Here is a 27,623-nt window from a genome sequence, read left to right as displayed (position 1 = left end):
GATAATGATAATTTTCAATACAGTGTTTAGTCATAAGAACAGACAGGCATAGAAAGGGCAAATTACAAGCTACTACATCATGTATATATACCATCAAAAATCAGCTGGTAAATTAGCTTTTTGGCCTACCAGTATTGACAGTGTTCCTTTAAACATTCAAAATAACTTTACTTAGTTACTCATAATCTCATACTTTAGATGTGATGATTATAAAGTGTATAGTCAAATCTTTTCAGCACATTGTGGGTAGTTTATTATCACGTTGTCATTTTAGAAAGAGGGCGTATTTATAATGACTTCTACTGAAATGTGAACAATTCAAAGTTTTTTGTTTGCACTTTCAGGAAATAATATTCTATTCAGTACATTTGTTTTGCTTTTAAAAAAAATCGAAAGTTCTCACTTGCTAGTGGAAATATGTAGTGTCATATCTCTATGCCCCTGTATTTTTAGCACAATATAAACTCAATATATGTTAACTGTGGCATCATTTCCAGCATGCTGTGGACTAATTCTAGGAAGCAGGAACAATGTCTCTCAGCAAATTAGATTGTTCTGTGAATTAAAAGCTGTTTTGTTGACTGGAATATGGATGCATGCTGAGACGCAGTTAGCAAACCATTCTTTTCTTAATACACGATTACACATTGAAAGTAAATTAAAGAATGCCACTAACGTACAAGTATTGTCCTAACATTTAAAAAAAAGGACAAAACATCTGCTGGGTGCTTGAGATAATGATGCTTTAAACTTTTGTTTTCTAGGATCTTCTTTCAAATCAAGTTGTAGTAAAGGAGAAAAGACACTAGAATTTGTTCCAGTAAATCTCCACCTGCAAAGAATGCATGTGCACAGTCCTCGGTTGAAAGGTAAAGTATATTCCAGAGAAATGTTCTAGTTGTGTCACACTACAGTGTGGTTTATATATAATCAGAAAGTTTGTATTCCTTTTTAACCCTTTATAAACTCCATGCATTTTAACTCATAGTGGTGCTGTTCAAAAATCTCCAGTTTCTTCGATAGTAAACCATTGTAACTTGACAAAGAAGAATGGTGCTTAGACAGGTGTCTCTTCAGGTTAGGCACTATATTTTCAATAGTACTAAAACACTTTTTTCATATAATGCCAAATCTTGGTCACTTTGAGGTAATTGGGAGATTTTTGCTTTGACTTCAATGGAACCAAGATTTGGCACATGCTGTTTAAACTTGGTCAACATGGTTCATGAAGTGGTATGATAGGGAAGTAGTTAAATGGCTCAGTTTCCTTTTCATTAACTCCTTTTCATTACAGTAGGCTTTTCAGTAGATTTGTGTGCAACTGGCTGGCATGAGTTCACATTGATTTTAGGGCTGGGAGATTAGAGAGAAAAATTATTCACAAAAATTATAGTGACTTCCAAAGAGAATTTTGCTTAAGCTCTGTTTGCAATAGTTTTGTTTGCTTTTGATCAACATTCATCCAAGGAAAGATTTGTTTGTTAAAATGTTTGTGGAAAATGAATTCTTAAACCTTAGCTGAGATTTATATAATCATAAAACATAAGCAGAAATAGTTTATGAAGATTAGGTCAGCTGATCAGGGAACAGAAACCATACCATGTACCTGGGGTAACCAGTCACACAGTTCAAGCATTCAGCTATGGATATTGAATATTCAAAGGAATACTTGCAGCAAACTATTAACAAGTAATCCACAGGCTGTAATTTGTTTGCATAATATATTCAATAAACAATTTCAGACAGTGTACAAATTTCTAACAAATACGGGTATGTTGTTGCGTTAATGAACAAGAAAAAGGATCGAATTCGCGTAATAAATTGTGTGGTGTTCAGGTCTAGTTTAAATTAACTTTTGCAACTGTCTCAGTGTATGTAATGTATGTACCCTTTGAATTTTGGTTTATGGTTGTGGTTTGTTAGAACCCAGTATTGTAGCCATGTAATAATTATAGCAGTAATTATAAGATAAAGGAGTGGAATTGATAGAATGCTAGAGACCTATAGGCCTAGCTAAGAATAGCTTAAGCAGTTAGCATAAGTGTAAGGCCTTATAGCCTGGGTAGGAGTAATTGCTCAAAGAGTTAGCATATTTAAGTAAACTAATAGTAACGATAAGTCACAAGACTTTATTCATTGTTTTGTCATAATCACAAGTGTTACAAACTGCTGATTGGTACAAACTGCCTTCTCGCAGTTATCTATCTGAGTATTTTTGGAGGGGAATATTAGCTAAGTTAATATTACCATAGTAATCCAACTGATGTATATGTTAATACGTTTTGCTTAATTAATATACTAACCTATAGGATAAGGGCACCCCAATATTATGAGGGTGAGGAAGTTAAGATATGTTAAAGGAGGGAAGAGCTATGCATATATATGCATGAGGAAGACTATCAAGGCCTATAAAACATCTGGTCTCAGCTCAGGTACAGCTGTTGAAGTTTGTCATCTGCATGCCAGAGTTAGACAAGGATCTGCCTCAACCTTTAGAGCTCTCCCCAAGGATAGAGTGATAGAGTGAGTGAGTATATACCTGGTAATGGTGCCGGTTGCTCTGACAGTTTTATATTAAATCGCTTTACTTGTTTGCATTGTTTTATTTATTGGACTAATCATTGTAATCATAACACTTTTACAGTTACACAAGGTCTTCCCTGAGTGTGAGTGTTGCTGTCACGGCTGTGCCCCATAGGGCTCCTTGAATAATTCTGAAAATAGTGGGCCTGATCTTGAGACAAGAACCTACCAAATTTCAGAGTCCTAACTGGGCAAACTAAGCCAATAACCTAATCAATGAACAATCAAAAGATCAGGCAACAATATGGAAAAAGCAAAATTCTAAACAAGGCCAATGAGTTTTGTGAAGTCCTATGTGTTCCTCATGAGTTTGCACGCAATAGGATTTGCAGGGAATGGTTTCATCCAGAAGGCTTATCACATGACCAACTGTTATTATAAAACCAAAATGAAGCTTCAAAGTTCAATCTGAAAAAATACCTGCTGCTCCAGAGGCAGTAACGGTTTCACTTTCCATTTTGCTCTAGTGTTCGTGGGCCCTTGGGGTTAGAGTCCATTCTTTTAAGCTTGCAGAATGATATTTAAGCAGTAGTGATCCTTGTACGAGATGTTTGTGGAGAGAACGAGCACTGTTTACCCTCTGTAGAGTATCTTTTGTATGCTGAGTAACTGAGAAAGTTATTACAATAAAAGAAGCTAGGTGGCCAGCCAATTTTTTCTTTTATTCTCCATCAAAATTATCTGCCAAATCCTGAAGGCCATACTCAGACAAAATGCCCATTGAAGTTAATAAGTATTTTGCCTGAGTAGATGTCAGAATTTGGCCCAATATTAAAACTTTATGAAGGATGTAGAACTAATTCCACTGAAATGTCTTAAGGCTTTACTAAGTGCCAGCTATAGACTTAGTGTGACCTATGGTGAAGCTGTGAGTTTCTGGCATTGAATACAGACTTTGAGAAATTAAGCAGTTGCTACTAAGTTCCTTTAGAGAAATCGGAAGGATTCTGTTTTATTAAGGGTCTGTTTCTGAGATTAATAATTAGTGATGGTCGGGGTCTTATTTTTAGAAATGCTGAACACCCATAGCCACAGTTGAAGTCAATGGGAGTTGCGGATGCTCAGCCCCTCTAAAAATCAGGTCCTGCAGGGTAGATTTGAGTTAAAGGGACAAGCTTCCGAAACAATGGAATCTTTGATAGTGTTTATGGAATTATGGTGAACAAGGATTTCAGATGTAGGACTTTTATTTTTGTTGTGAGTTTTCCTTGAACTACCAATGAGTTGTGTGGTATTATATGGGGTTTCCATACTAATTATTGAACTAGTTGTGGGGCTTATTTTACAGAAAATGTGTGTGATCATTTTTGCATTGGGAAGTGATTTGCTGAGACAGTATGTTATGAAGGGATTTGTTAAAGATTGATGCTTGGTAGAGTCAGGATATAGGGCTGAGATGATGGGATTTTAAATAAGAGTTGGTTTCTCTGATTATGATAATTTGTGTTAATTTCCAAAGTGACGTGAGATGTTCTCTGGGCTCTTTTCTTTCCCTTGCCTCTTTTTAGGCTGTGTCTCATTACTCTAGCTTCATTGACAGTGTGTGACGAAGTGGGAATGTTGTTAATGTTTTCTCTGAATATGTGTGCGTCAGTTTCCCCTATGTGTTACTCAAGTATCTAGGCAGTGGGACAAAGGTGTGTGATACTTGCAGAGGCCCCTAGAGGGCAGATGTGACTGCCATATGGCTGCCTGGGCACAGACAATGGCCAACTCTGTATCCTGGCAACTGATGGCCGGGGCCCATCATCTGCAAGAATCAGCCGGAGGTGTTCGAGGACCAAGTCAGAGGTGGAGGCCAGGTGACCTGTTTGCCTGGGAAAGAGACACAGGAAGGAGGAGGGCAGCTAGGCGTGACTGAGGCTGGACTGCTGGAAGCTGGTCAGTCTCCTGGTTGAGACTTGGGGGTGGGAGGGGAGCCCTGCGTTCTGGATCCCCCCAAGATGGACTTTGATGAATATTCCTAATTTCTCTGCTAACAAGATCTGTTCTACGCTGTGTTCCCAACGATTAATAACCCCTTGTGTTTTAGCTCACTGGCTGAGAGTCACTGCTGACTGCGGAGATGGGGCAGAATTCATATGGCCAGCATTTTTCTGTGCCCCCCACACACAGAAAAATGCAAAAAAAAATCTACCAGGGGATATGCACCTCTTCCCCAGCAGCCCAGGCAGCAGGTCTGTTCCAGCGTGCCTGGAGCAGCCTCAGAGACGGGGGAGGTGGGCTGGGTATGCATACCTATGTGGTTGATCACCTTGGGGGGGGGGGAAGGGGTCTGGGCGTACATACGTGCCTACGAGAGAGAGAGAGAGAGAGAGAGAGAGAGAAAGAATGACTCTGTCCCTCTTGCTTGCTACTGCAGCTTGCTGGCATGGAAGGGTAAGGCTTTTTATTATGCACATGGCAGGCTAGAGGCAGAAATGTAGCCGCCTGCTTGATCTCATTGTCTGAGATACAAATGTAGCAGCCTGCCTACATAGTAACATTGTTAATGTTCCTGTTGTTAGTTAACTGTTCCCATTCTCAGTCAATTTGCCCAGGAGCATAAAACCTGTGAAAATTTTAAGGCCCCTACACTGCCAGAGTGACGTAAAGGAGCCTTATAAATGACAATAAGGGAATACCCAGCTAGGAAGATCTATGTGCTTTCTCACTTTTTTCCTGTGCCAAAGTGACACAATGGAGTTACATTGCAGCTCAGGATTTATTTTACTTACCGATTTAAAAAAAAAGACTTTGAGGGCAAATAAAACATTTACCAAGCAGTCAATAAAATGTCAGGACAATCAGAACCATGCACTTTCCAAAGTACCCAGCCAGGTCCAGGACAATGATTAGCAAAAGCATAATACCTCCTGAACATATATCATATTCAGCTGTCAAAGTGCATGATGTTTATTGAAACAGGTTTTATTTGACAAACACTAAAGACTTATGGCTTGTGTCAAATATATGCTCTGAGCAATATGTAGTACCTGCTAATCTTTTTGTGCTAAATTGCACTTTGACTTCCAGTATATCTTTCCTCATCTTATGCTTCACTTATCATGTTTCAGAGGGCATGCAGGATGTTCTTAAGAGGTTTGCAGAAAAAAATTAGCATGTAAACATTAATAGAGATAGTGATTAAACAAGTTGATGAGTCATAAAGCTGTCATTAACCCTGAAACTGTCAGACTTCTTTAATATTGTGATACAAGGCGGGTTTTAATTCCATCTATTAGTATTTCATTCTAAGATGCCCGAAGTCAGTTCTTGAGCGGTTGGAGATTATGTGGGAGGAATGTTTGATGGCACTTACAAATGCAAATTTGTGCAAAATTGGTGACTTTATACCATACTTTCAAATTTTATATATCAACATAACAAATGAGCTCTCCTTGCAAACTCTTAGAGCCACATTTTCAAATATGGGTGACTAAAATACTCCACGTTTGCATATGTTTATTGGGCATTTGAGTGGCTTATTTGCATAATTATCTAATCTTCATGCAACAAAAGGTGAAAACTCACTCTTTTGCAGAGAACCTGTGCATTACTAAAGTCACACTTAAACACTCAAAATAGTGCTTGTGGGATTTTAGTGCTGCATAGGCCTTGTTCTGATTACCTCTATGGGGCGAATTTCACCCCAAATGCCTATTTATACACAATTATTACAGATGTAATTTAATCACTCATGTCTGAAAATGTAGCTTTCCATGTGACGTGTGTGTGCGTGTGTGCTCGTTTATTATGATTTAGGGCTGGATTTCACTGGACTTTGGTTTAGACCTTTAATGAATACTCCCATTTAATATACTATACATATATGTTAAAATTTCCAATTTAACAAACAAACACTGAAGCCAGAAAATATTTCATTCTTTGTCAACTTTATTTATTTGTAAACACTATATTTTTTTTCTTATTATGATCCTGCAGGAGTTCTGACCATCTGTTGCCACAGCTTTTATTTACTTTCCTATCAGTGCTGTAACCCAGCAACAGCATTGGGAACACAGAAATGGAAAATAGGATACACCAAAGGGCACCAATACCTGAATCATGCATTCACAGGAAATCAATCATATGAAAAAGAGCCACCACATTTTAATAGATTTTCCCTTTGAAAGAGATGAAGAGGAAGATGTTAGCCTTTAACCCAGTTCAGGAATATGCACATTCCTGAGAATCAAGGCTTGCACTAATGAATTGCTGTGCATTTTCTTTATAGTGTCTTTGTATACATTCACAGATTCTAGTAACTAGCTGCTTTAGTGTCTCCCCCAACCCTAAGCGATGTTCTGGTAGCAGTAATGGTCAGGCGTGTTTTTTTTCTAAGTTTGGCAATGAGATTGGGACCTTTCTTTTTGGATGTGGAACAGATGTTGTAGACACTGATGTTTTTTGTGATCTCTAGGCTGCACTATTGCAGTAAGCGTTACAAGAAAACCAGCTGAAAGTTTCCAGTATTTCAAATAGCAGTTGCTCACTTAATTGATTTGTAGAAAAATGGCCCCTGGAATTGAAAAAGTTTGTAAACAGTTGTCTTTTCTAATTTTTTTTGTTATGCAAAATTTGTTATATTTTAATTGAAATTTGTATGGAAGATATTATCAGCATTGTTTACCAACATCTGTTTTGGGGAAACAAAAACAGTCAGTGTTTTCAATAATGTTCATTAAAAAATAAACTATGTGGGTCTATTTGTAACCTTGAAAAATGAAAACAACTTGGGGAAGTTTCAATTTTTTTCATGAACTTTATTTTTAAATTTCAACCAGCTGAGATTGCAAGTACATTCAAAATAGGCTTCCAGTTTGCTTCTGATTGTAATATGAAGTATTGACTGTACTCTGTGAAGCAATACGTGAATTTACATATTATCCTAACAGTTGAGAACTGCTGATGCAGTTGCTGTAGTTGGACTAGATTTGGGAGAGGAGGCCCTCAGCTCTGGAACTGATCTTATAAAGCTTGTTTGCTGACCTTTTGAGCGGATTGTAAAACATCTTTTTATTCCAAGTTTGGGCTTGACAGTAAGTGATTGAGTGTAACATTTTGTATTTCTGCTTGGGGAGGAGTTTTCTTTTGATGATATTAAGGTCTTAATTTGTACTTGGTGTTAGTGTTTTCATGTTATGAGTTTTCAGAGGCTTGGGATGGATATTTTGTAAGTGTAAATAGCTTTGTGAAAGTAATGGGATTTAAATAAAACATTCTTTATTTCCTACTCCTTTGCATTCCCTTCCCTCACATTCAGAAATAATAATTTTAAGATGTATTTTCAAATATCCCCATGCTTCACTAGTTTTGGGGTATACACAAGAGACTATTTGATGACTTACCACCCTTTATCACAACTTACTCTGAAATAACTGTGGTGAGAATTTACAAAACGGTTTATGGTAAAACAAAGTGTTGTGCGCTCTCATTAGTGACCACCATGGGTGTTGACTTGATTTCAATATAAAATAAAGCAAAACCACTGGGGTTTGACTTGAATGCTTCCCTTTTACATACTTCATGAGTTATCTATAAAAAAAATTTAGATGCCATTATCTAGTTAACCTCACAGTTTCATCCTATTCTGTTTGAGTCACCATTGTTCTAAGAAATATAAGAACTTGGCTCCAGGTCCTCAAAGAGATATAGGTGACTAACTCCCATAGAAATCAGTGGGAGTTATGCACCTAGAGACCTTTGAGGATCTGGATTTTACTGTCATGTGTAGTAGAAGAACTCTAATAACCCAAGATTATATATTACAGATAAAACTATGGTGGGCCTACAATGAATGGACTACTTAGAAATCCTGGAGCTCACCGGAGGCTAATGAAATTATTTCACTTCTGCTTTAAATGAGTTCTGAAGAGCAAGCACGCATCAGTATAAAATCAGTTGGAATGCATCTTCTTTGAAATTCAGCTCCACAAATAAAATACAGTCCATTTATGCAGTGTTCTTGCTTATAGGGACATTTGTCATCAGAATGCAAAAAAAAAAAAGACATGCTTTGGAGCCATAAACTGAATATATTTAAAAACAGATAGCTTTCGAGACTGAGAGGATTCCATTTCAATTTAAATGTCAGGCTCCATCAATGGATACAACTAGTCTTAGCTGGAGAAAGATCCTCTTATGATTCCTTTGGGACAGATTTTTTAAAAGGCTCAAAAGGCCTCAGTTTTCACACCTATAGTCAACTGGGGGCACAAAATTACAGCCATTATTAAATGCATATGTAAACAACAGCAGTTAGATTTCTAACATGAAGGGGAAATCAGATTTCTGTCTGTTACAATTTGTGTCAGCAGATAATTGTGCCTGCAGTTCACTGCTGGTACGCAAGGAAAGGGGCTGTTTTAAAAGTTTTCACCTTTTCCCATAAGACAGAGAAGAAATCCAAATCCCTGTGGACTCCACAAGAGTTTAAAAGAAATCAAATACATAGAACTTTTCATTTTAAAATATTAAATGGCAGTGAATGACATGCTTACAGTCTGTACGTACCTGTATGAGAAGATTTTTGATAGGAGAAGGCTCTCTAATCTAGCATGCAGAAGGTATACCCCTACCAAAGTCCAATGACTGGAAGCTGAAGCTAAATAAATTCAAATTAGAAATAAAGTGCAGATTTTAAATGGTGAGGGTGATTAGCCATTGGAGCAATTTACCTAGGAATGTGATGGATTTTCTGTCACTTGAAGTCCTTAAATCAAGATTAAATGTCTTTCTAAAGGATGGGTTTCAGCCGTGTTAGTCTGTATTCGCAAAAAGAAAAGGAGTACTTGTGGCACCTTAGAGACTAACCAATTTATTTGAGCATGAGCTTTCGTGAGCTACAGCTCACTTCATCAGATACATACCGTGGAAACTGCAGCAGACTTTATATATACACAGAGAATATGAAACAATACCTCCTCCCACCCCACTGTCCTGCTGGTAATAGCTTATCTAAAGTAATCGTCAGGTGTGGCTAAGTCATTATGCAAGGTAGCCTATTTCCTCTTGTTTTTTCCTCCCCCCCCCCCCCCAGATGTTCTGGTTTAACTTGGATTTAAACTTGGAGAGTGGTCAGTTTGGACGAGCTATTACCAGCAGGAGAGTGAGTCTGTGTGTGTATGGGGGTGGGTTTTTGGAGGGGGGTGAGGGAGTGAGAGAACCTGGATTTGTGCAGGAAATGGCCTAACTTCATTATCATGCACATTGTGTAAAGAGTTGTCACTTTGGATGGGCTATCACCAGCAGGAGAGTGAATTTGTGTGGGGGGGTGGAGGGTGAGAAAACCTGGATTTGTGCTGGAAATGGCCTAACCTGACGATTACTTTAGATAAGCTATTACCAGCAGGACAGTGGGGTGGGAGGAGGTATTGTTTCATATTCTCTGTGTATATATAAAGTCTGCTGCAGTTTCCACGGTATGTATCTGATGAAGTGAGCTGTAGCTCACGAAAGCTCATGCTCAAATAAATTGGTTAGTCTCTAAGGTGCCACAAGTACTCCTTTTCTTTTTTCTAAAGGATATACTTTAGCTCAGCTAGAAGTCATGGGCTTGATGCAGGAATCACTGGGTGAAATTCTGTGCCCTGTCTTCTGAGAGAAGTCAAACTAGTTGATTATAATGATCCTTCTGGCTATAATATCTATGGATTTCAACTTGACTGCAAATTAAGCGACCTAAGACACTATAAAGAGAAATACACAAAAGGCCAATTTGAATTGTACCTTAGTAAACGACAGAGCTAGGACATATTGTTCTACACTGTGGCATATCATTAAGGTAGCAATAAATCAGGTAAAATTCTAAGTTGGTTAGGTGTGCACGTGACTTTGTGGAAAGATTGATTAGCTCTCTTTGCCTTTCAGAATCAGTCCCTCCATCTCCTGTAGAGTGGATTCAGCAGTGCAGCTATGCCCTGCACATGTGTATGCGTGTGCAAATCTCAGTACTTGTCTATTCCTGTTCCAGATGCTCTGTATGATGTCATCACAGTGGGAGCTCCTGCAGCACACTTTCAGGGATTTAAGAATGGTGGTCTTCGGAAACTGTTGAGTAAATTTGAGGCAGAAAGGCGAAAGTAAGTACTTCTATAAATAATGATGATCTGCTAATCAAATAATAAAACAGTCTTATTTACTAAATGCATAACAGATAGTCTGTTTGGACTAGTTAAGGCATCTTTCATGAAACAGTTCATTAATCTTCCTCTCTCCAATAGATTTCTTTAAATTTGTTTAGGATATTTTATTTATGGCAAGATTTATTTTTTAACTCTGGACTCAACATTAAAGACCTTATAATGTTTTCTTTCTGTATTCCAGGGAGCCTAAGGAATATTTAAGATTGGAAACATGTTGCTAAGAAAGTGCTTTGTGCTAAGTGGAGAGTAATTGTAGCTACATTTCAATGTAGTTTCTTTTAATAGTTACATGTATCATGTCTATAGATAGCACTTTCCATTTTTCAGAGCACTATCGAAATGTTAAATAATCTTCACAAGTCCCCTGTGAAGTAGGTAAGAAAATATTATTATTCCCATTCTGCAAAATGGGAAGCAGATTCAGAGGGAAGGAAAAAAAGCTTTATTATAGCCCCAGTTCTGCAAAAGCACTTATGCGCATTCAACATTACACTTAAATATTTCGTTGACTAAGCATGTGCTGTGTGGAATTGGGGCCCTTCTGAAGTTCTGAGCAATTGCGACTCCCCCTGAATTCAACTTTAGTTGTTAGTTCTCTGTGCTTTTGAAATTCAGGCCTCCAATGACTAGGTCAAGCCTATATAGTCAATAAGTGGCACTTTGATTAGAACTCAAGGTACTGACTCCCACTGGCAAGCTCATTACTCTAGATCCCCATGATTCTCCATAGAAGAGAAATTACCTCTTCAATCCAATGCTCAGCAAAGTTTATTATTATTAACAGTATCACAAAGAATAAAACAGGAGATGACACAGATAAACTATTTATTTCAGTGTCACTTAGAAAAGGTTTTGCATTAACCCCTCAATGCACACAGCTTGTATTTTCTCTAGTCGTCCATCAATACAGAATGCATTTTAAGCTGTCCGCAGGAACTCCACACCTACCTCTCTGATGCCAAGGGAGCAAAATGAAATGCAATATATTTAGCTTTGAAGGCAAGTGAATGACGGAGCTGCTAGTTCATAATGTTCCGAGGCAGCACCAAGGGGTAGTGCTAGAAAATGGCTAGCTCAAACATATCTGACACTTCAAAAACTATTATTTCTTTACTATTTTAAGTTGCATAGATATAAAAATTTTAAGGATAAAATTTCCCTGGACTGTTTACAGACAAGAAAGCTTGAAAGTGCAATGTAAATATCATTCAGTTTTAGAGATTTTCATGAAGTGGACTTGGTGCTGAGAGTAATTTCATGTTCTGTTGCCGGTGAATGGCTATACATACAGAAGGCTGACCCCCTTCTCTCCCAAGAGTTGGGAGGCAAATGAAATTTGCATTCACAAATACAAAACAAATAATCATATAATGACATTTTATAAGGCAATTCTTCAAAAAAGGCCTCCAAAATTTGTGCCTTTTGCACACTAGCAAAAGTGTGCAAAACCTGTCTTTGTGTGAAAACTTGTGTGTGCAAACAATACTTTGCACTATTATACTGCCTTCTATCAGAGGGTCTCAAAGGACTTTACACAGATTAATGCATTAACCCTTTCAACATCTGTTTGTATTTTCATCCATGTTTTATGGGTAGAAAAACTAAAGCACAGAGACATTAAGGCCAGTGTTTTCAAACTTGGAAGCCTAAAGTTACCTAAAGAGACAGTTACCTACGTATGTTAATTTCAGTAAGAACGGTTAGTGCTGAGCACCTTTGATAACCAGCCAGTTATTTAGCTGCCTAACTTAGTCCCCCATGTTTGAAAATTTTAACCAAAGTCTTACCAAAAGTGTGTGTCAAATTCAGGAATAGTGCCCAGTTCTTGACCATCCAAATCCTTTGCTTTCCCTTATGTGCATTCACATGCCAGTGTGCAAATGTGGATATTACATGTACAGATGAAAGTGCATGCTATTTTTAAAGTCCACTTTTGAAAATTTGGCCTTTAACATAAATATGTTTCGGGGAAAGCTTTTCCTTGTGGTAGTGAAGGCAAAAGACAGTGAAGTATAAGTGATGTTTTTCTTTCTGGCCATTGTTAAAGAAGATATCTCCTCCCCAAGTAGGATTCTGCCTTCCGAATCATGGCTGGTTTGACAGGAATGTGACTTTGCCCAGTACATTTGCTCTGGGCTGCCATACTCTCCCTCTTACCGCCCCCTCCTATTTTTCCCAGTGCATGTGTTGCACCTGCATCTGATTTCAAAGCTAAGGAGGATGGTGGGAGGTTCCTGAGATGCACAGTATGCCCTTAGCTATCAGAATCACATCTTACAAAGAGTTTAAATTTTAACATTTATTTTACACATGCTTGACCTCGTTGAAATATAGCTTCTTGAAGCTAGTTGAAATATACGAGAAACTATTCCAACATTGAAGTTTCCATTACACGACGCTCTTTGCTTCAGGAGTAGTTTCAGGGTCCCATAGAGAGTGGGGACAGATATTGACTGTTATGTTTAGTGCTCTCTGTGTCTGATTTATTTAACAAGTACACTGAATTTTTTTACATATGTAAATGATTGAACAATATTTTAAAATGTATGTACGTTGCATTTGCTAGTGTATTTCATAAATTGAGTTTAATTATTCAAATTACTTCCCATTAGAATGATTTGCATTTGTATTGATACTTTCATTGAGAAAAGAACAGGAGTACTTGTGGCACCTTAGAGACTAACACATTTATTTGAGCATAAGCTTTCGTGGGCTACAGCTCACTTCATTGGATGCATAGAATGGAACATATAGTAAGAAGAGATATATATATATATATAGATATATAGATCATAGAATCATAGAATATCAGGGTTGGAAGGGACCTCAGGAGGTCATCTAGTCCAACCCCCTGCTCAAAGCAGGACCAATCCCCAATTTTTGCCCCAGATCCCTAAATGGCCCCCTCAAGGATTGAACTCACAACCCTGGGTTTAGCAGGCCAACGCTCAAACCAAAATATACACACACACACATACAGAGAACATGAAAAGTGGAGTAAGAGGCTAATTAATTAAGATGAGCTATTAAAAGCAGGAGAAAAAAACTTTTGTAGTGATAATCAAGATGGTAATCAGTTGACAAGAAGGTGTAAGGATACTTAACATGGAGAGATAGATTCAATATGTGTAATGACCCAGCCACTCCCAGTCTCTATTCAAACCCAAGTTAATGGTATCTAGTTTGCATATTAATTCAAGCTCAGCAGTTTCTCTTTGGAGTCTGTTTTTGAAGCTTTTCTGTTGCAAAATTGCCACCTTTAAGTCTGTTACTGAGTGGCCAGAGAGGTTGAAGTTTTCTCCTACTGGTTTTTGAATGTTATGATTCCTGATGTCAGATTTGTGTCCATTTATTCTTTTGTGTAGAGTCCGGTTTGGCCAATGTACATGGCAGAGGGACATCGCTGGCACATGATGGCATATATCACATTGGTAGATGTGCAGGTGAATGAGCTCCTGATGGTGTGGCTAATGTGATTAGGTCCTATGAGGGTGTCACTTGAATAAATATGTGGACAGAGTTGGCATCGGGCTTTGTTGCAAGAATAGGTTCCTGGGTTAGTATTTTTGTTATGTGGTTTGTGGTTGCTGGAGAGTATTTGCTTCAGGTAGGGGGGGCTGTCTGTAAGTGAGGACTGAGCTGTCTCCCAAGATCTGTGAGAGCGAGGGATCATTTTTCAGGATAGATTGTAGATCTTTGATGATGCGCTGGAGAAGTTTTAGTTGGGGGCTGAAGATGACAGCTGGTGGCATTCTGTTATTTTCTTTGTTGGGCCTGTCCTGTAGTAGGTGACTTCTGGATACTCTTCTGGCTCTGTCAATCTGTTTTTTCACTTCAGCATGTGGGTATTGTCATTTTAAGAGTGCTTGATAGAGATCTTGTAGGTGTTTGTCTGAGGGATTGGAGCGAATGCGGTTGTATCGTAGAGCTTGGCTGTAGACAATGGATCGTGTGGTGTGTCCTGGATGGAAGCTGGAGGCATGTAGGTAAGTATAGCCGTCAGTAGGTTTCCGGTATAGGGTGGTGGTTATGTGACCATCGCTTATTAGCACAGTAGTGTCCAGGAAATGGACCACTTGTGTGGATTGGTCTAGGCTGAGGTTGATGGTGGGATGGAAATTGTTGAAATCATGGTGGAATTTCTCAAGGGCTTCTTTTCCATGTGTCCAGATGATGAAAATGTCATCAATGTAGCGCAAATAGAGTAGAGATGTTAGGGGACGAGAGCTTAGGAAGCGTTGTTCTAAGTCAGCCATAAAAATGTTGGCATACTGTGGGGCCATGCAGGTACGCATAGCAGTGCCGCTGATTTGAAGGTATATATTGTCCCCAAATGTGAAATAGTTGTGGGTGAGGACAAAGTCACAAAGGTCAGCTACCAGGTTTGCCATGACATTATCGGAGATACTGTTCCTGATGGCTTACACAGCTGCTACTCTGAAACCTTTCATTGAGAAGCATCTCAAAGCAATTCCCCTTTTTGGTCTCTCTTCTCTACTCCCATGCTTTCTTCTCCTTTTTCTATCTGTTCTTTCCAAACACCTATTAAGCCTCACGAACACTTTTCATTTCCCCCACTCTTTCCCCTCTTTTATTGTGCCTTTACCCTAGTACAAGCTCCAAAAATAATTGCCTGCAGGGATCTTAGGCAGGAAAGTCTGTTTTTTCCCCTTGCAGGCCTGAGGGAAGGGAGCTGCAGCAGTGATTCATCTTCTCTCCTCTCTCTAGGGCCCTGGTCAGCAACACTCCTGCTCCTTCCCTTCACTGGCACCCCACTATGCAATTCTGAGCAGGGTGACATGAAGTAGTTATTCTCAGCAGATCAAAGTGGCTGAAGGGCAAAATCACAGGGAAAATATTTGTATTTTCTCCTCAGTCCATCTGGGATGGAATTGATGAAGCCCAGAAATGGGTTTTTCTCATTTATTTTTCTCTCCCCATAACTCCTATGTACATTAATATGACACCCTTCATCCAAATGGATCCTAAAACCCTTCAAAAAAGTTGGCTGAGCATACAAATGATAAGATCCTCATCACCCATCAATTCGATTCACTCTATCCAGCATTGTGGGGGAATGTGGCAGCTTTTAAACAATGCACAATAGCACTGCACAAATATATAGGACAGGAAATTAACAATATATCCACCTGAAATTGTGGAGTGAATTTAGGGAGGCAGAAAGTAATTACTCAAATAGGAAGTGGGTGGGATAGCGGGGCTAACAGCCTCATTTTTGTGGCAAAACCCTATAACATCATCAGTGACCATAGTGGTTAGCACCTAGGGTTTACATCCTGTTTATTCAGGATTCAGGGAAAAGTGCCCTGTAAAGAAGATGCATGATCCCTCTTGGAGCTCCCAGAGTGTGTGTACATACTGCACCATCCCTTAGAAAGGGGCACTGTGCTTCCCACTCCATGCTTGGCTGGTGCAGTAGGGAAGTAGGAGTCAGTGGAGCCATGGACCCACATTCTCCACTCTCTGGACCCTCTGTGGGATGTCTTGTGCCCCTGGGTTGGGTGATGGGAGGAAGCAGTCCCTGTACTCAAGAGAGCACAAGGACTGTAATTGTGCCTGGCCCTTTCAAGAGAGCCTCCTCCTGCAACTTCCATGCTTGTATCTGGAGTTGGAAATTGATAGTAAGGTGTGTGTCAAAAGACTGAGAACGGCAAGAGGACTGGCAGCCACCTTTTACTTTCATACTCTCTTACTGCAAAGGGCCAGATCCCACAGTTCTCTCTGTAGGCTCAGGGCTTCTGTAGACTTTAGAGGATGGAGCAGGGAATGTGCTGCTCTCCGTGTCGCCAGTTCCTTGATATGTGCAAAGATATCTCTGTGAGGTAATACAGGTTTGAGCTTTGACTGCCTTTTGCTAGTGAGCTGCTGCAAGGTAGCAGAGACTGTCAGTATGGCTTCCGGTAGATCCCAGGTGCTAGATGGGATGAAGGTGCAATGAACCAGCAGCCAACCCTGAAAGGACAATTCCTTCCCCCACATGAAAGAGGGTCTCCAACTGGGAAGGGGCAAAGCCTCCAAAATCCGCAGCTCCTCAGCTGCACCTACTTGAGGAAATAGTACAGGGAAAACTCTGCTAGGGGAAATTCACTGATTTTTGTCCTTCTCCTTCTTTGGTCCCCTGCAGGTTTTTCCCTGGGAAGCGATGAAATGGTCCTAAAATAATCTCCCATATCTTAATATTCAAGGCAAAAAAACACTTTAGATAGGCAACATTTGAAAGCAAAGGGAAACATTTAAAAGAACCTTTGATTCTTACTAGGAATAAAATTCTTTTACTGTCGCGAAGACGACTTTATTTTGTCTGCATGTTTATTTATTGCATGAAGATGCTGTGATGACACTTAGCATTTCCACAGGCAGCTTAAAATTTTCTGTTTTACAAAGGGAGCACCTTTTTGAAGCCTTGGTTGAGGGAAAAAGTGACACCTGGTGATATCAGGCAGAATGGAAAGTGAACAGATAAAAATGCAGATATAGCAACTGTTTCCTCTAGGCTAACTGTGCTGAAGACTGAAAGGGGCGTGGAAAAGATTATCTCCCAAGCCACCCTGAGAAGGGTCCCTGTCTCCTTCTAGGCAACACTGTCACTGCATACAACACGAGTGCCTAGTTTGTTTTTGACCCCTATTTGATTATTAATACAGTGTCCTGAAATATCCAACAATATCAGCGTACTAACAATTATGCAAAACTTCGACTGCGTGTCTTGACTTTGATTCAAATCCACCCCTGCAGTAGAAATGGCAAGAGGTAGAGTTAACTGATATCAAGGTTATGCTCCATCTACTACAGTCTGTGAGGCATAATTGCATTTTTAATTGTCAAATCAAATGGAATATAAAATTCATTGCAAGACAGTTTATCAGGTCAAAAAAAATATATAGTTCTATATCATTTGGAAGACTGGTTAACGGAACTTGGAAACACATGGAATTCATTTTCACCATGAGGAGGGAATCAGAGGTACTGTGGAGTCCTGTTATAAAGAACAATATTTTTGTAGCTCTTATGTGATCATTATAACCAAATGATCGGTACATCCAGATACTTAAAACAATGAATTTTCTAAATAAAAAACTTACGCAATAAAAAACAAAAATTCATCTTGTAAGGAGAAAGCAAGATTTTTGTGGGTGTTTGATGCCAAGACAAGTTAGTCAGCTTCTAACTGGCTCAAGCTGGCATTTCAACAATCTATAAATCCCTTTACCTGAAACTGAGTGGCATTTAAAAAGCTCCTATCACTAGAAACATCAGACATATGATTTACATCTACTCGAACCCTTATAACCGAATGACCTCTGATCAGCACAGATGGTAAATATCTCAGCACCAGTTAGAAAAATTGTTATGAAGTAATTTTTAATCCAGATGGACAAATAAGCACTGACTCCAAAATCTACTGTATTAATGATAGAAGTGTTTTGCTGTGATGTCTCCAAGACCTTAAAAAGTAAGACATACAGAAGTTTCATATGATTCTTGACTCGGGGAGGGATCTCTTTACTTTCTATAGGGTGGGCAGCTATGCTGTATTAATAATCTCTAGATAGTATATTTATTTATTTTAAATGTTTTATGTGCAGGGTTTGTTTTTTTAAGCAACTGTAGTATCTAGCAGAAGGAGAAAGAAAATCAATTGTTCGGCTCAATCTTCTGTTGTTCTGCTAATACATGCTGCTTCCTCTTCCAGTAAATGGAAAGACCTGTCTTTCCACCAAGCTAGGTGGCAGAGTAAACTATTATTTTTAGAATCAAATTGTTCAGGAACATGAAGTTAGATGTGCTATACATTATATTGATGTAATGCTTCAGTGCTTTAAATGTTCATAAATCATTTTCAAGATACACCAAGGACTTTTTTTCTTCTTATTTAAGAGCTAATTTGGTGCTGTGTGCTTCAGCCAAAACACATAGGCTTGTAATTATAAGACCTTTAATGCTCCACTACTAACCATCAAGGAAAACGGAGGTGCCCCAGAAGCTACATTAGGTTCTCTGATTTGTTTGGAGGGTTTTTTTTCTGACAGCTTTTAAGAAGGACCTTGAAATATTTCTAGTCTTCACTAAAATAAACTTGAAGCTGAAAAAGCATTGAACTGATTTTTAAAAGAGCTATAATTATTTGATATGGGTTTAAATTATCTAAACAGACCCTTTTTTATTAAACAGGGTCCATATCTTTGATCGAGGTGAGTTTCTTCAATAATGTACTCATTACCAGGGTAATTAAAACAAAAATCTTCAGGGTTCCTATTACCTGTGTCTCATAACCTTCAACTCATTTCCACTCTCTAAGGAGTCTGAAATGGTAATGTTTCACAGAAACCCCCAGTCATGTTGAAATAATAATGACTTGTGTTTGATCTAATTGTAGCCTTTATTTTCAAAGGGAAATCACAACCTGTCACACATAGCACTTTTCAGGGAGACATTACTCTTTGTTCACTTTCCCTCTCTTTGTTTATGTGCTTGAGTCAGAGAGATGAACATTTTTGCAGTGACTATAAAATTAGTGCGTCAGATACACTGGAAATTTTACCAGAAAACCTCAGCAGCTTGCCAAATCATTAATTTGGTATGTAAAAATCTTATCAAAATATTTTTATGTTTACTAGATTCTATGGGCCAGATTGTCACAGGCACTTCTACAGGTGTGTGTATCAAAGAAGGGATAACACTCCCAAGGTCCACGAATGGTTAAAGCCTCTATGCTTGGGAGAGCACAGGGACTGCTGCCTTTGGCAGACCTATCGGTTCATATTCCCTCAAAGGGATAGGAGAGTGGCATGGAGGAGGTGAAGCTATGGCTCTTTCCTCTCTTCTGCGCCGGCACAAAGAGTGGGCAGGGAGAGGAGAGAACACTGATTCATTATAAACACAGGTGTAGCATGCACGCTTCCCCTAAAAGTTGTGGAGTTCCACACTTTTCCAATAAAGGACTTTACCAAAATGGCACACTTTAGCTCTCTGCTTTGGGTTGAGATAGAAGCACAATATTTTTCTCCTGAGAACTGTGCCCAGTTACTATGGACCGGATTCTCCGCTGTGTTAGGGCATTTTGCACCATTCAGCCAACACAGAGCAATCCTAAAGTGGAATTACCTGGATGAGAGAGGATCTCCCCAACAGGCAGAACTATGGTCATGTAGAGCCACCAAAGCAGTTCCTGTGCCACTATCCCTGCAGCCCAACTGAGGCGGCTACATAGGGCTGGGGAAAGGGAGTATACCCAGAATGGTCCTACACTTAGCTGATGATTGGCTGCCACAAGCATCTTAGGCCCATTGACAGCTGAGGACACTTAGAACAGCCAGCAAGCTGGCCTGAGTGATGATAGGGACTGGGATGGAAGGGTACACAAAGGCAAGCGATGCACCCTACCGTCTCCAAGCCACAAAATCTGGCCTTGGCTGTATCTGAGGATCATGGCCTATGGTGATGACTTCATAAATACAGATAGATTAGCTATAACATAGAATTTTCCTTTTTTTAATTTATGAAGTGGTATAGCTGTGTTGGTCCCAGGATATTAGAGAGAGAAGGTGAGGGAGGTAGTATCTTTGGTTGGACCAACTTCGGTTGGTGAGAGAGACAAGCTTTTAAGATTACAGAGAGCTCTTCTTCAGTTTGATTTAGTATTCTGGACTGGGGTTTTTAAAAATGGCTTAAGGAACTTAGTTGCACAGCTCCCTGTGAAATTCAGTGGGGAAGCTGGGTTCACAACTCCCAAAAATCTGATTGAAAATCCCAGGTGAATGGATTAAGAACATAAGAATGACCATACTGGGTCTGACCATCTAACCCAGTATCCTGTAGTCCGACAGTGGCCAATGCCAGGTGCCCCAGTGGGAATGAACAGGTAATCATCAAGTGGTCCATTCCCTGTCACTCATTCCCAGCCTCTGGCAAACATAGGCTAGGGACATTCTCCTTGCCCCCTCCTGGCTAATAGCCATTGAGGGACCTATCCTCCATGAATGATTTTGAGGATTCAGATTTATTTCCTAGATGCAGTAAGTTTGCCATACTTTTATCAATTTAATTTTCCTCATAACTTTTCATTTTAGAAATTGTATCCATGAAACTATAAGTGATGTTTAAACAATAATCCACTGGCTAGATAGGCAGAGTGATATATGCATATATGTATTTGTTCACGTTTATTTTGTGAGGGATGTTTTTCATGCAATATACACCTTATCAATTCTGCATTCTAACATCAGCAGTTATTACTGTGGGAAACACTGGGTCAAGTGTTCATTATTAAAAGATTTTAACCCCCTTGCAGATGATGGCAATTTAACTCAATTACAAAAATTAGTCAGTTAACAGCAGGAGTAGAGCTGGAGTTACGTGGAGTGCCATTAAGAACTAGACATTTACCATATTGCAGTACTTCTTGCCAAACAAACTGTGTTAACTTAGAGTTAAGAGTGCTGAAATAATTAATATAACCTTTATTCAAATTGTGCCACAACTGCATTGCGATTAAAAAAAATCTAAAAATTGAAATGTTCACGTAAGGTAATCTGCATATAATTGATTATCAGCAATACTATTATGTGAAAGTTATTGTATACATTCCAATAAACAGTTTTACTCTAACCCAGAAGACATAATTATACTCTCTTTCAACTTATACATCACTAATTATATACTTTACATGTCAAGGGTATATTTTTACATTGCATCTGATTTCACATGCACAACATTTCCTTTCCCCAGTGCACAAGTTTAGTCTCAGTTGTAACATCCTGCATTCAGCTTTTGTACTGAAGTGCCTGTCATTTAAAAGTTTCTTCGGCAGCTTTATTGACAGGGCCTCATGCATAGTTTTTCTGTAATACTATTTGTAAAATTTGTATATGAAAACTGAATTCTGAAAAATATCCTGGGCACAAGGTAATTATGGAAATGACTTCTCTGGTGAATCTTGAAGTTCAGAAGACTTTTCATCAGATATGGAGACAAAATTAGAAACTTCAAAAATCTCCAAAAGGAGTAATTTTAATTGTTTTGAATCTGAAAACTAACTGCTGAATTTCTTTGAAATTTTACCAAAAGCTTCTTATGGTCACTGAGAGTTAACCTTAAAATTCTGAAAGCCTAAAGATTTTTGGCTGTTTGGTGTCTTTCAAAGTATGGCAAATCAAACCACAGAAGAGCTGATCGACTTCCAGTGCCTTCCCAAAATTCCCTCTGTTTGCCCAGAAGGACAGACCAGTTTTCCCACAATTAAGTAAGAGAGAATCATAGAATAGCTCAGCCTACTGCAGCACAAAGAATCATGGGATGTGCCTCCAAAAGTCCTAGTGAGTCACACGCATGGTTGAGTGCAACACCGGTAAGGACACAGTAATTTGGGTATGGCTCAATGGAGTGGCTGTTCACGGTTGGGCTAGGCTAACCCAAGTGCTAATCATCCTGGCTAACTCTGCACTGAAGACAGCCTGAGAGGGGAAGCAGCAGTGGAAGATAGAAAATGAAGAAGAGATTACAGCAGTATTTCAAGTTGCAATTCAGCAAAGTACTTACGCATACTTAAATCTGGATGATTTAAATGGGACATAAACATGTGCTTAAGTGCTTTGCTGTATCAGGGCTACAGTGAGAGAAAACCAGCAAGAAATAGAGGCAGTGGAAGATGCACTAACAGGGAAAGTAATAAAAAGAGAGGACTGGGAGAAAATTGAAATGAGAGAAAGCAATAAGAGTCAGAAAAACAAACAGGAGAATCACGGTTCAAATCCTGTTCAGTGAAATGAAGGAAGAAATAAAGGCTACGTAGAGAGAGAGAGAGAGAGAGATACAGAAGAAGGATGAACAGTGGCAGCCAGGGAGATAGAGTACACACTGTTTTGTTATCAGTAACATACCAGGAGCCTGCACACTTGGGAAACTGGTAGTTCCAGTTACATGAAGGAGGGTTAAATATTGTGTGAATTCAAATATCATCTGTTTGTGGATAATTATTCACATATTTACAGTTCTCACCTTGCTGTACAGTTCAGCTACAGTCTACTAGAACCACCCTGCATCAAAGCTTTCCCCTGTCCTTGTCATCCTGAAATTCTCTAGCTCTTGCCACACCTGTCTAGTGTGCTCTCTGCTGAGTGGATAGCAAAGTGAAATGAACTCTGCTACAGAGCCCAAAGGAGCAGAGCAGAGTGTAGAGAACCCAGATGCTGCATTCTGTCCCTTTTTGTTAAGTTAGGGCTGCAGTGTGAAACTTACCAAAGATTTTGGGTAGCTTTACTTTCAAGCACAATTCTGAGTGGCAAAGGAAGGATCTTGTACAAGAGGGTGAGGGGAAAGAGGCAACAGACCAAAGGAGAAGTAGGGGAGAGAACTAATAGACATGTACATTGCTAAAATGATAAAGACATGAAAATCTGGAAGGACTGAAAGAGGCAATAAAGAAATGAAAGAGGATGGTGCTTGGTTAGGAAAGGAAACGGAATACAATTTCAGCAGGAGACTCAAGGCATCAATACACCTAGTCTGTAAACAATGAAAAAGGAAATCAGTGAGTTTGTGGTGGGACATTTGAGTGTTTTAGCAACAATTAATTTCCTCCCTTTTCCTTAGTCTTTTCTCCCCTGGTTCTATGCCTTCACTTGTCTAGTGAAATTAGACATGTGACCCTTTTCATTGGAAAGAACTCCTGTCCTTATCATTTTGTGGGCAGATCTCTGCTGCTGCTCAAAACCTATTATGAGCCCTTGATCGATTAAGCGTTAATGACACATTTTGGAGAACTTCACCAGATAGGTAAGAACCTACTAGAGGAGTTAAGATGAAAATCTAGGGAGCCTAATGCTTGTTCTTATTACCCAACCAGTGTGGATCTCTGAACATGCCATTAATGGTAATATAAACCTTTTTTTCTCCACAATTAAAAAATAAAAATTCCAGGATTTTCTTTTCCCCCACCCCTCGCTTGGCATAATCATCCTTCAGAGCACCATGGGAATAATTAGTTTAAATAACACTATCTGGAGGTTCATCGATGAATAGTCTCCTGTCCTTGTTCCAGCAGGGACTGCTTTTTAGCCTATCAGGAAGACAGATTTAAATAGTGTCAATAAAGATGTATAGTAAAGCTTAAAATACCTACCATTCTTGTGATAGAAATAGAGAGAACTTGTATCTTGTGCACAGTTAACCGTCTGGCTATTTATGGAAACGATTTATGACATTCTATAACTGTCTCCACATTTGTTATTACAGTACGGGATACCAGTGTATTTACTATTCACCTGAAAACACAGCCAAGGCAAAAGAAGTTCTCAGCAACATCAATCATCTACAGCCCCTCGTATCAAGCCATGCAGACCTGCTGCTTAATTCTGCAAGCCAGCATTCTCCAGACAGCTTGAAGAATTCTTTAAAGATGCTTTCAGAAAAAGTAAGATACAAATCTTTACTGCAATGGAAAATGGAATAAGCAAATGCCTAGCTGCTGTCTTTTTCTGCATAAATTGACTTTCAGAGCATCAGGAAATGTAAAATATGCTGTGTAAAAATCAGCTTCAAAATGTTGCCATAGGAAAAGAATACACTAGTCATATTTCAATTTGCATTATTATTGAGCATTTCTTTAGGCTTTCCATGTTGGAAATAATGCAGTTTATAGAGCAAGAGTTGGTTTTATTTGAAAGTATAATTTTTATTTCACGTCTTTACTTTCCTCTAGTGGCCATACACTGGGAATTTACCAAAGATAAAGTGTCTTGAATTTTGAGGGATGATAAGCTATTATTTGTTCCCATTCCATGAAACTTCTGACTACTTACTGAACCTACCACTTATAGTGGAGGCCATTCTTGCGAGTCAGTTCTGGACCAATAGCATGACGATGACCATGGAAGGCAGTGCGGTCTGGAGGAATGAGAACAGGAATGGAAGTCAAGAGATCTTAGAGTCTAATCCTGCTTTTACACTGACTAACTTCGTGGCTTTGAGCATGTCACTTCACTTTCCTGCCTTAGTTTCCCTAACTCAAAAATAGGGATAATAGTTACTCAGCAACTGCATGGGGTCATTGTAGGGTTAGTTAATTCATGTCTGTAGAGTATTTTGAAAATATAACATGCTATGCAAATACTAAGTATTTGTCACAGGGTGACTGGTCCCTGTGCGTAGAAGTAGGCCTAGCTCCTCTATGTCAAAGTAGGTCAGCTAAACCCAGCCAATTAAAGAGGGCGGTGCTACACCTGGGCGTGCAGTGGACAGGAAATGGGAGGTGGAAAGGAGTATTGGGACAGGCTGTGCCTGGGGAAGGGAAGTCATGGTGGAGTGGCGCTAACTCCTTTGGTGGGTCCCTGGAGCAAGAGGCCAGGTGTTGAGGAATGCAGTCCTGGCGCTACTGCTCCAAGAAGGGCACAGAGTTGACTAGAGCAAGGAAACTGCACAGGATTCTGGGTGGGGTGGCCCTGAAGCCTGAGAGAAAAGGAGTGAGGTCAAAGACTGTTTTTCTGTATTTTCAGTTGCCTGTTTTAAGAGAATAAACCTTCTTAAAGGAGACTGGGCATGGTGGCAAGTCTTTAGAAGCTGGGGAGAAGCTCTGCCCTCTGCCAGTATTATTACTGTGACCACTGCCTTGTAGACTATACCCTCTGTAATGTGATCTCTCTCTGACTTTACGGCACTACCAGTAATCATTTCATGTTGTCTCCAACTATTGGAGCAACATTATGATCTGTTGAGCAGGAATACACTAACAATACATCTTTCAATGTGGGAGATTCAAATTTGAATATTGATCTCAGTCTCATTCTGTGAAGAAGGCGTTGTAAGCACAATGCATGCCCATTTACCTGTGAAGTCAGATGTTAACAAAGAGATGCGAAGTCAACAAGGAAGCAGTGCATAGGAAGTACACATTCGGTGAAGAAGGGGAGTCAAATGTTGCTCTCAGTTACAGTTGTGCAAATCCACAGTAACTCCACTGAGAACAATACAGTTCTGGTGGATTTGAGTGATGTAACTGAAAGCAGAATTTGGCCTGAAAAAAGGGAGGAACCTCATTTTGCTCAGTAGCAATTACTGATGACTATTCAGCAATAATATTGATGGGACTTTGGAGGGAGCCATGTCAAGATCCCCTGGCAAGAGCAGAGCTGCTGTGATATGGGAGTATTCAAAGAAGGGGGAGGAAAGTTGTACTGGGATAAAATATAAAAAGAACTTTGTGATGCAGATTTCAGCACCTTACTACTTAGGAACTACAGTTTCAGTCCTAACCAGGTTCTCTCTTCTTTCTCCTACCTCCTGTAATTCTTTGCCTTATTGAGTGGGGAGGAAGTAGAAGCCCTGGGAAATGAAGCCGAGGACAGTTGTATAAATAATGTTGCACTGGGAGGGCACCCTATTTTAGGAGCTGGGAAGAAAATCCCTTCAGAAAAGACAACCCAGTGTGATGGTTCTCTGGGTATCCAGGACTGAGAGTCACCTTTGTAACCGCAACCTCTAGTATGAGGGAATCTTGATTGTGTTTGGCTGGGTGGCAGCTCCTGAATACCACCAGCCTGTCAGTCACTCAAGCCCTTTGCTCTGGGGTGTGCCAGCACATACTTTGCTTTGCAGTTTAACAGTAGGTGCACCCCAGTCCCTCAGTCCCTTTGAAGCATTTCTCTTGGTTATTCAGCCACTGACACTGGCTCCTCATAGAACTAGTAGGCCTGCTGTTCTGAAAGGAACAAAACACACCAGCTTGTGAGATTCAGTTCAGGATCAGCACTTTGGTTTAATATCACAACACTGAGGTATGTTTATAATGAAAACAGTAAGTTATTATCAAAGATTCAAGCAATCATGAGTAAGGATATTAGAAACAAATGGTTACATATGAAACAAAATTATAACACACTTTCTAGAGACTAAATTTAGCTAACAGGTTAACCTCCTGTCTAAAGAAGCTTTATCTCACCCAAAGTCTTTTAGAGCATTTTCAGCCAAGGTTGGCTGAGATCCCCTTCTGATGAATGTAAGCGGGCTATCCATTTATTTTGTAGGTGCAGGATGAAGAGGTATCTGTTTCCCTGCCTACATATATCTCCAAAGTTCACAGTCTGTCCTCAGGGACAGGATAACCACCTGTGGCTTGTTTTTTTTGTTTTTGTGTATTGCTTTCTTGTCGATGTCACATCTTTAACATCTGACTTCATGTGTAAATGGGCATCCACTGTGCATACAATGCTTAATTTACATTCCAGCAGAGAGCTGTACATTTCTTATCTCCTGTCTGGAAGAAAACCCGTTCCTCACCTCTGCTAGTGACTAATATCTTGATACAGACTTTAAAAAAATAATGTCAGTATATATACATGACTGCTTACATAATACCTATACATACCTTTCACAAAGATATTGATGACCATTGTTACCCCTGGTTTTCCATTAAGACTTCATATGACATTCTTTGATGAACCACAATGTACGTACCACAATCAAGATATTGCTTGACCTCCATTCCTGTTGGCACTATGGGATTCTTGGGTCACACCAAAGATATTTTAGAAACTTCATAAAAGATAGATTAGGTAGTGGTTTAGTTGTGTGTATGGACTTTAAGGACTAGGATTAAACCACTAGTTAGCATATGAACTCAAAAAGAAAAGGAGTACTTGTGGCACCTTAGAGACTAACCAATTTATTTGAGCATGAGCTTTCGTGAGCTACAGCTCACTTCATCGGATGCATACCGTGGAAACTGCAGGTTTCCAGAACTGAAAAGCTAATACTCTAACCCAAGTGTCACTATAGCATCCTAGCAACTTTCCATACAGTTGGCAGCACTGCGACCAAGAACTAAGAGAATGTTTCTTGTCATATTTGAGGTGCATTGACAGAGTTTCATGGTGAAACTTTATAATGAATCTGTACTTT

At 39.4% G+C, this 27,623-nt stretch overlaps 1 protein-coding gene across 8 annotated transcripts in view; it reads left to right on the top strand.

Annotated features, from left to right (window-relative positions):
- INPP4B (inositol polyphosphate-4-phosphatase type II B) overlaps positions 1–27,623 on the top strand; it is a 166,376-nt gene that overhangs the window by 32,804 nt on the left and 105,949 nt on the right. For 6 of the 8 annotated variants that reach the window (XM_077814444.1, XM_077814449.1, XM_077814450.1 and 3 more), the window contains exons 5-7: positions 765–869; positions 10,538–10,646; positions 23,964–24,141. In XM_077814444.1, the coding sequence (XP_077670570.1) occupies positions 765–869; positions 10,538–10,646; positions 23,964–24,141 (392 nt within the window). Of the gene's footprint in view, positions 1–764; positions 875–10,515; positions 10,647–23,963; positions 24,142–27,623 lie in introns of all 8 variants that reach the window. The other 2 variants (XM_077814448.1, XM_077814445.1) reach the window with 1 other exon arrangement.

This window comes from Eretmochelys imbricata, chromosome 4 (genome assembly GCF_965152235.1).
Source record: "Eretmochelys imbricata isolate rEreImb1 chromosome 4, rEreImb1.hap1, whole genome shotgun sequence".
NCBI lineage: Eukaryota > Metazoa > Chordata > Testudines > Cheloniidae > Eretmochelys > Eretmochelys imbricata.
The sequence above is the reverse complement of the archived record's forward strand: the minus strand, read 5'-3'. Positions and strand labels throughout refer to the sequence as shown.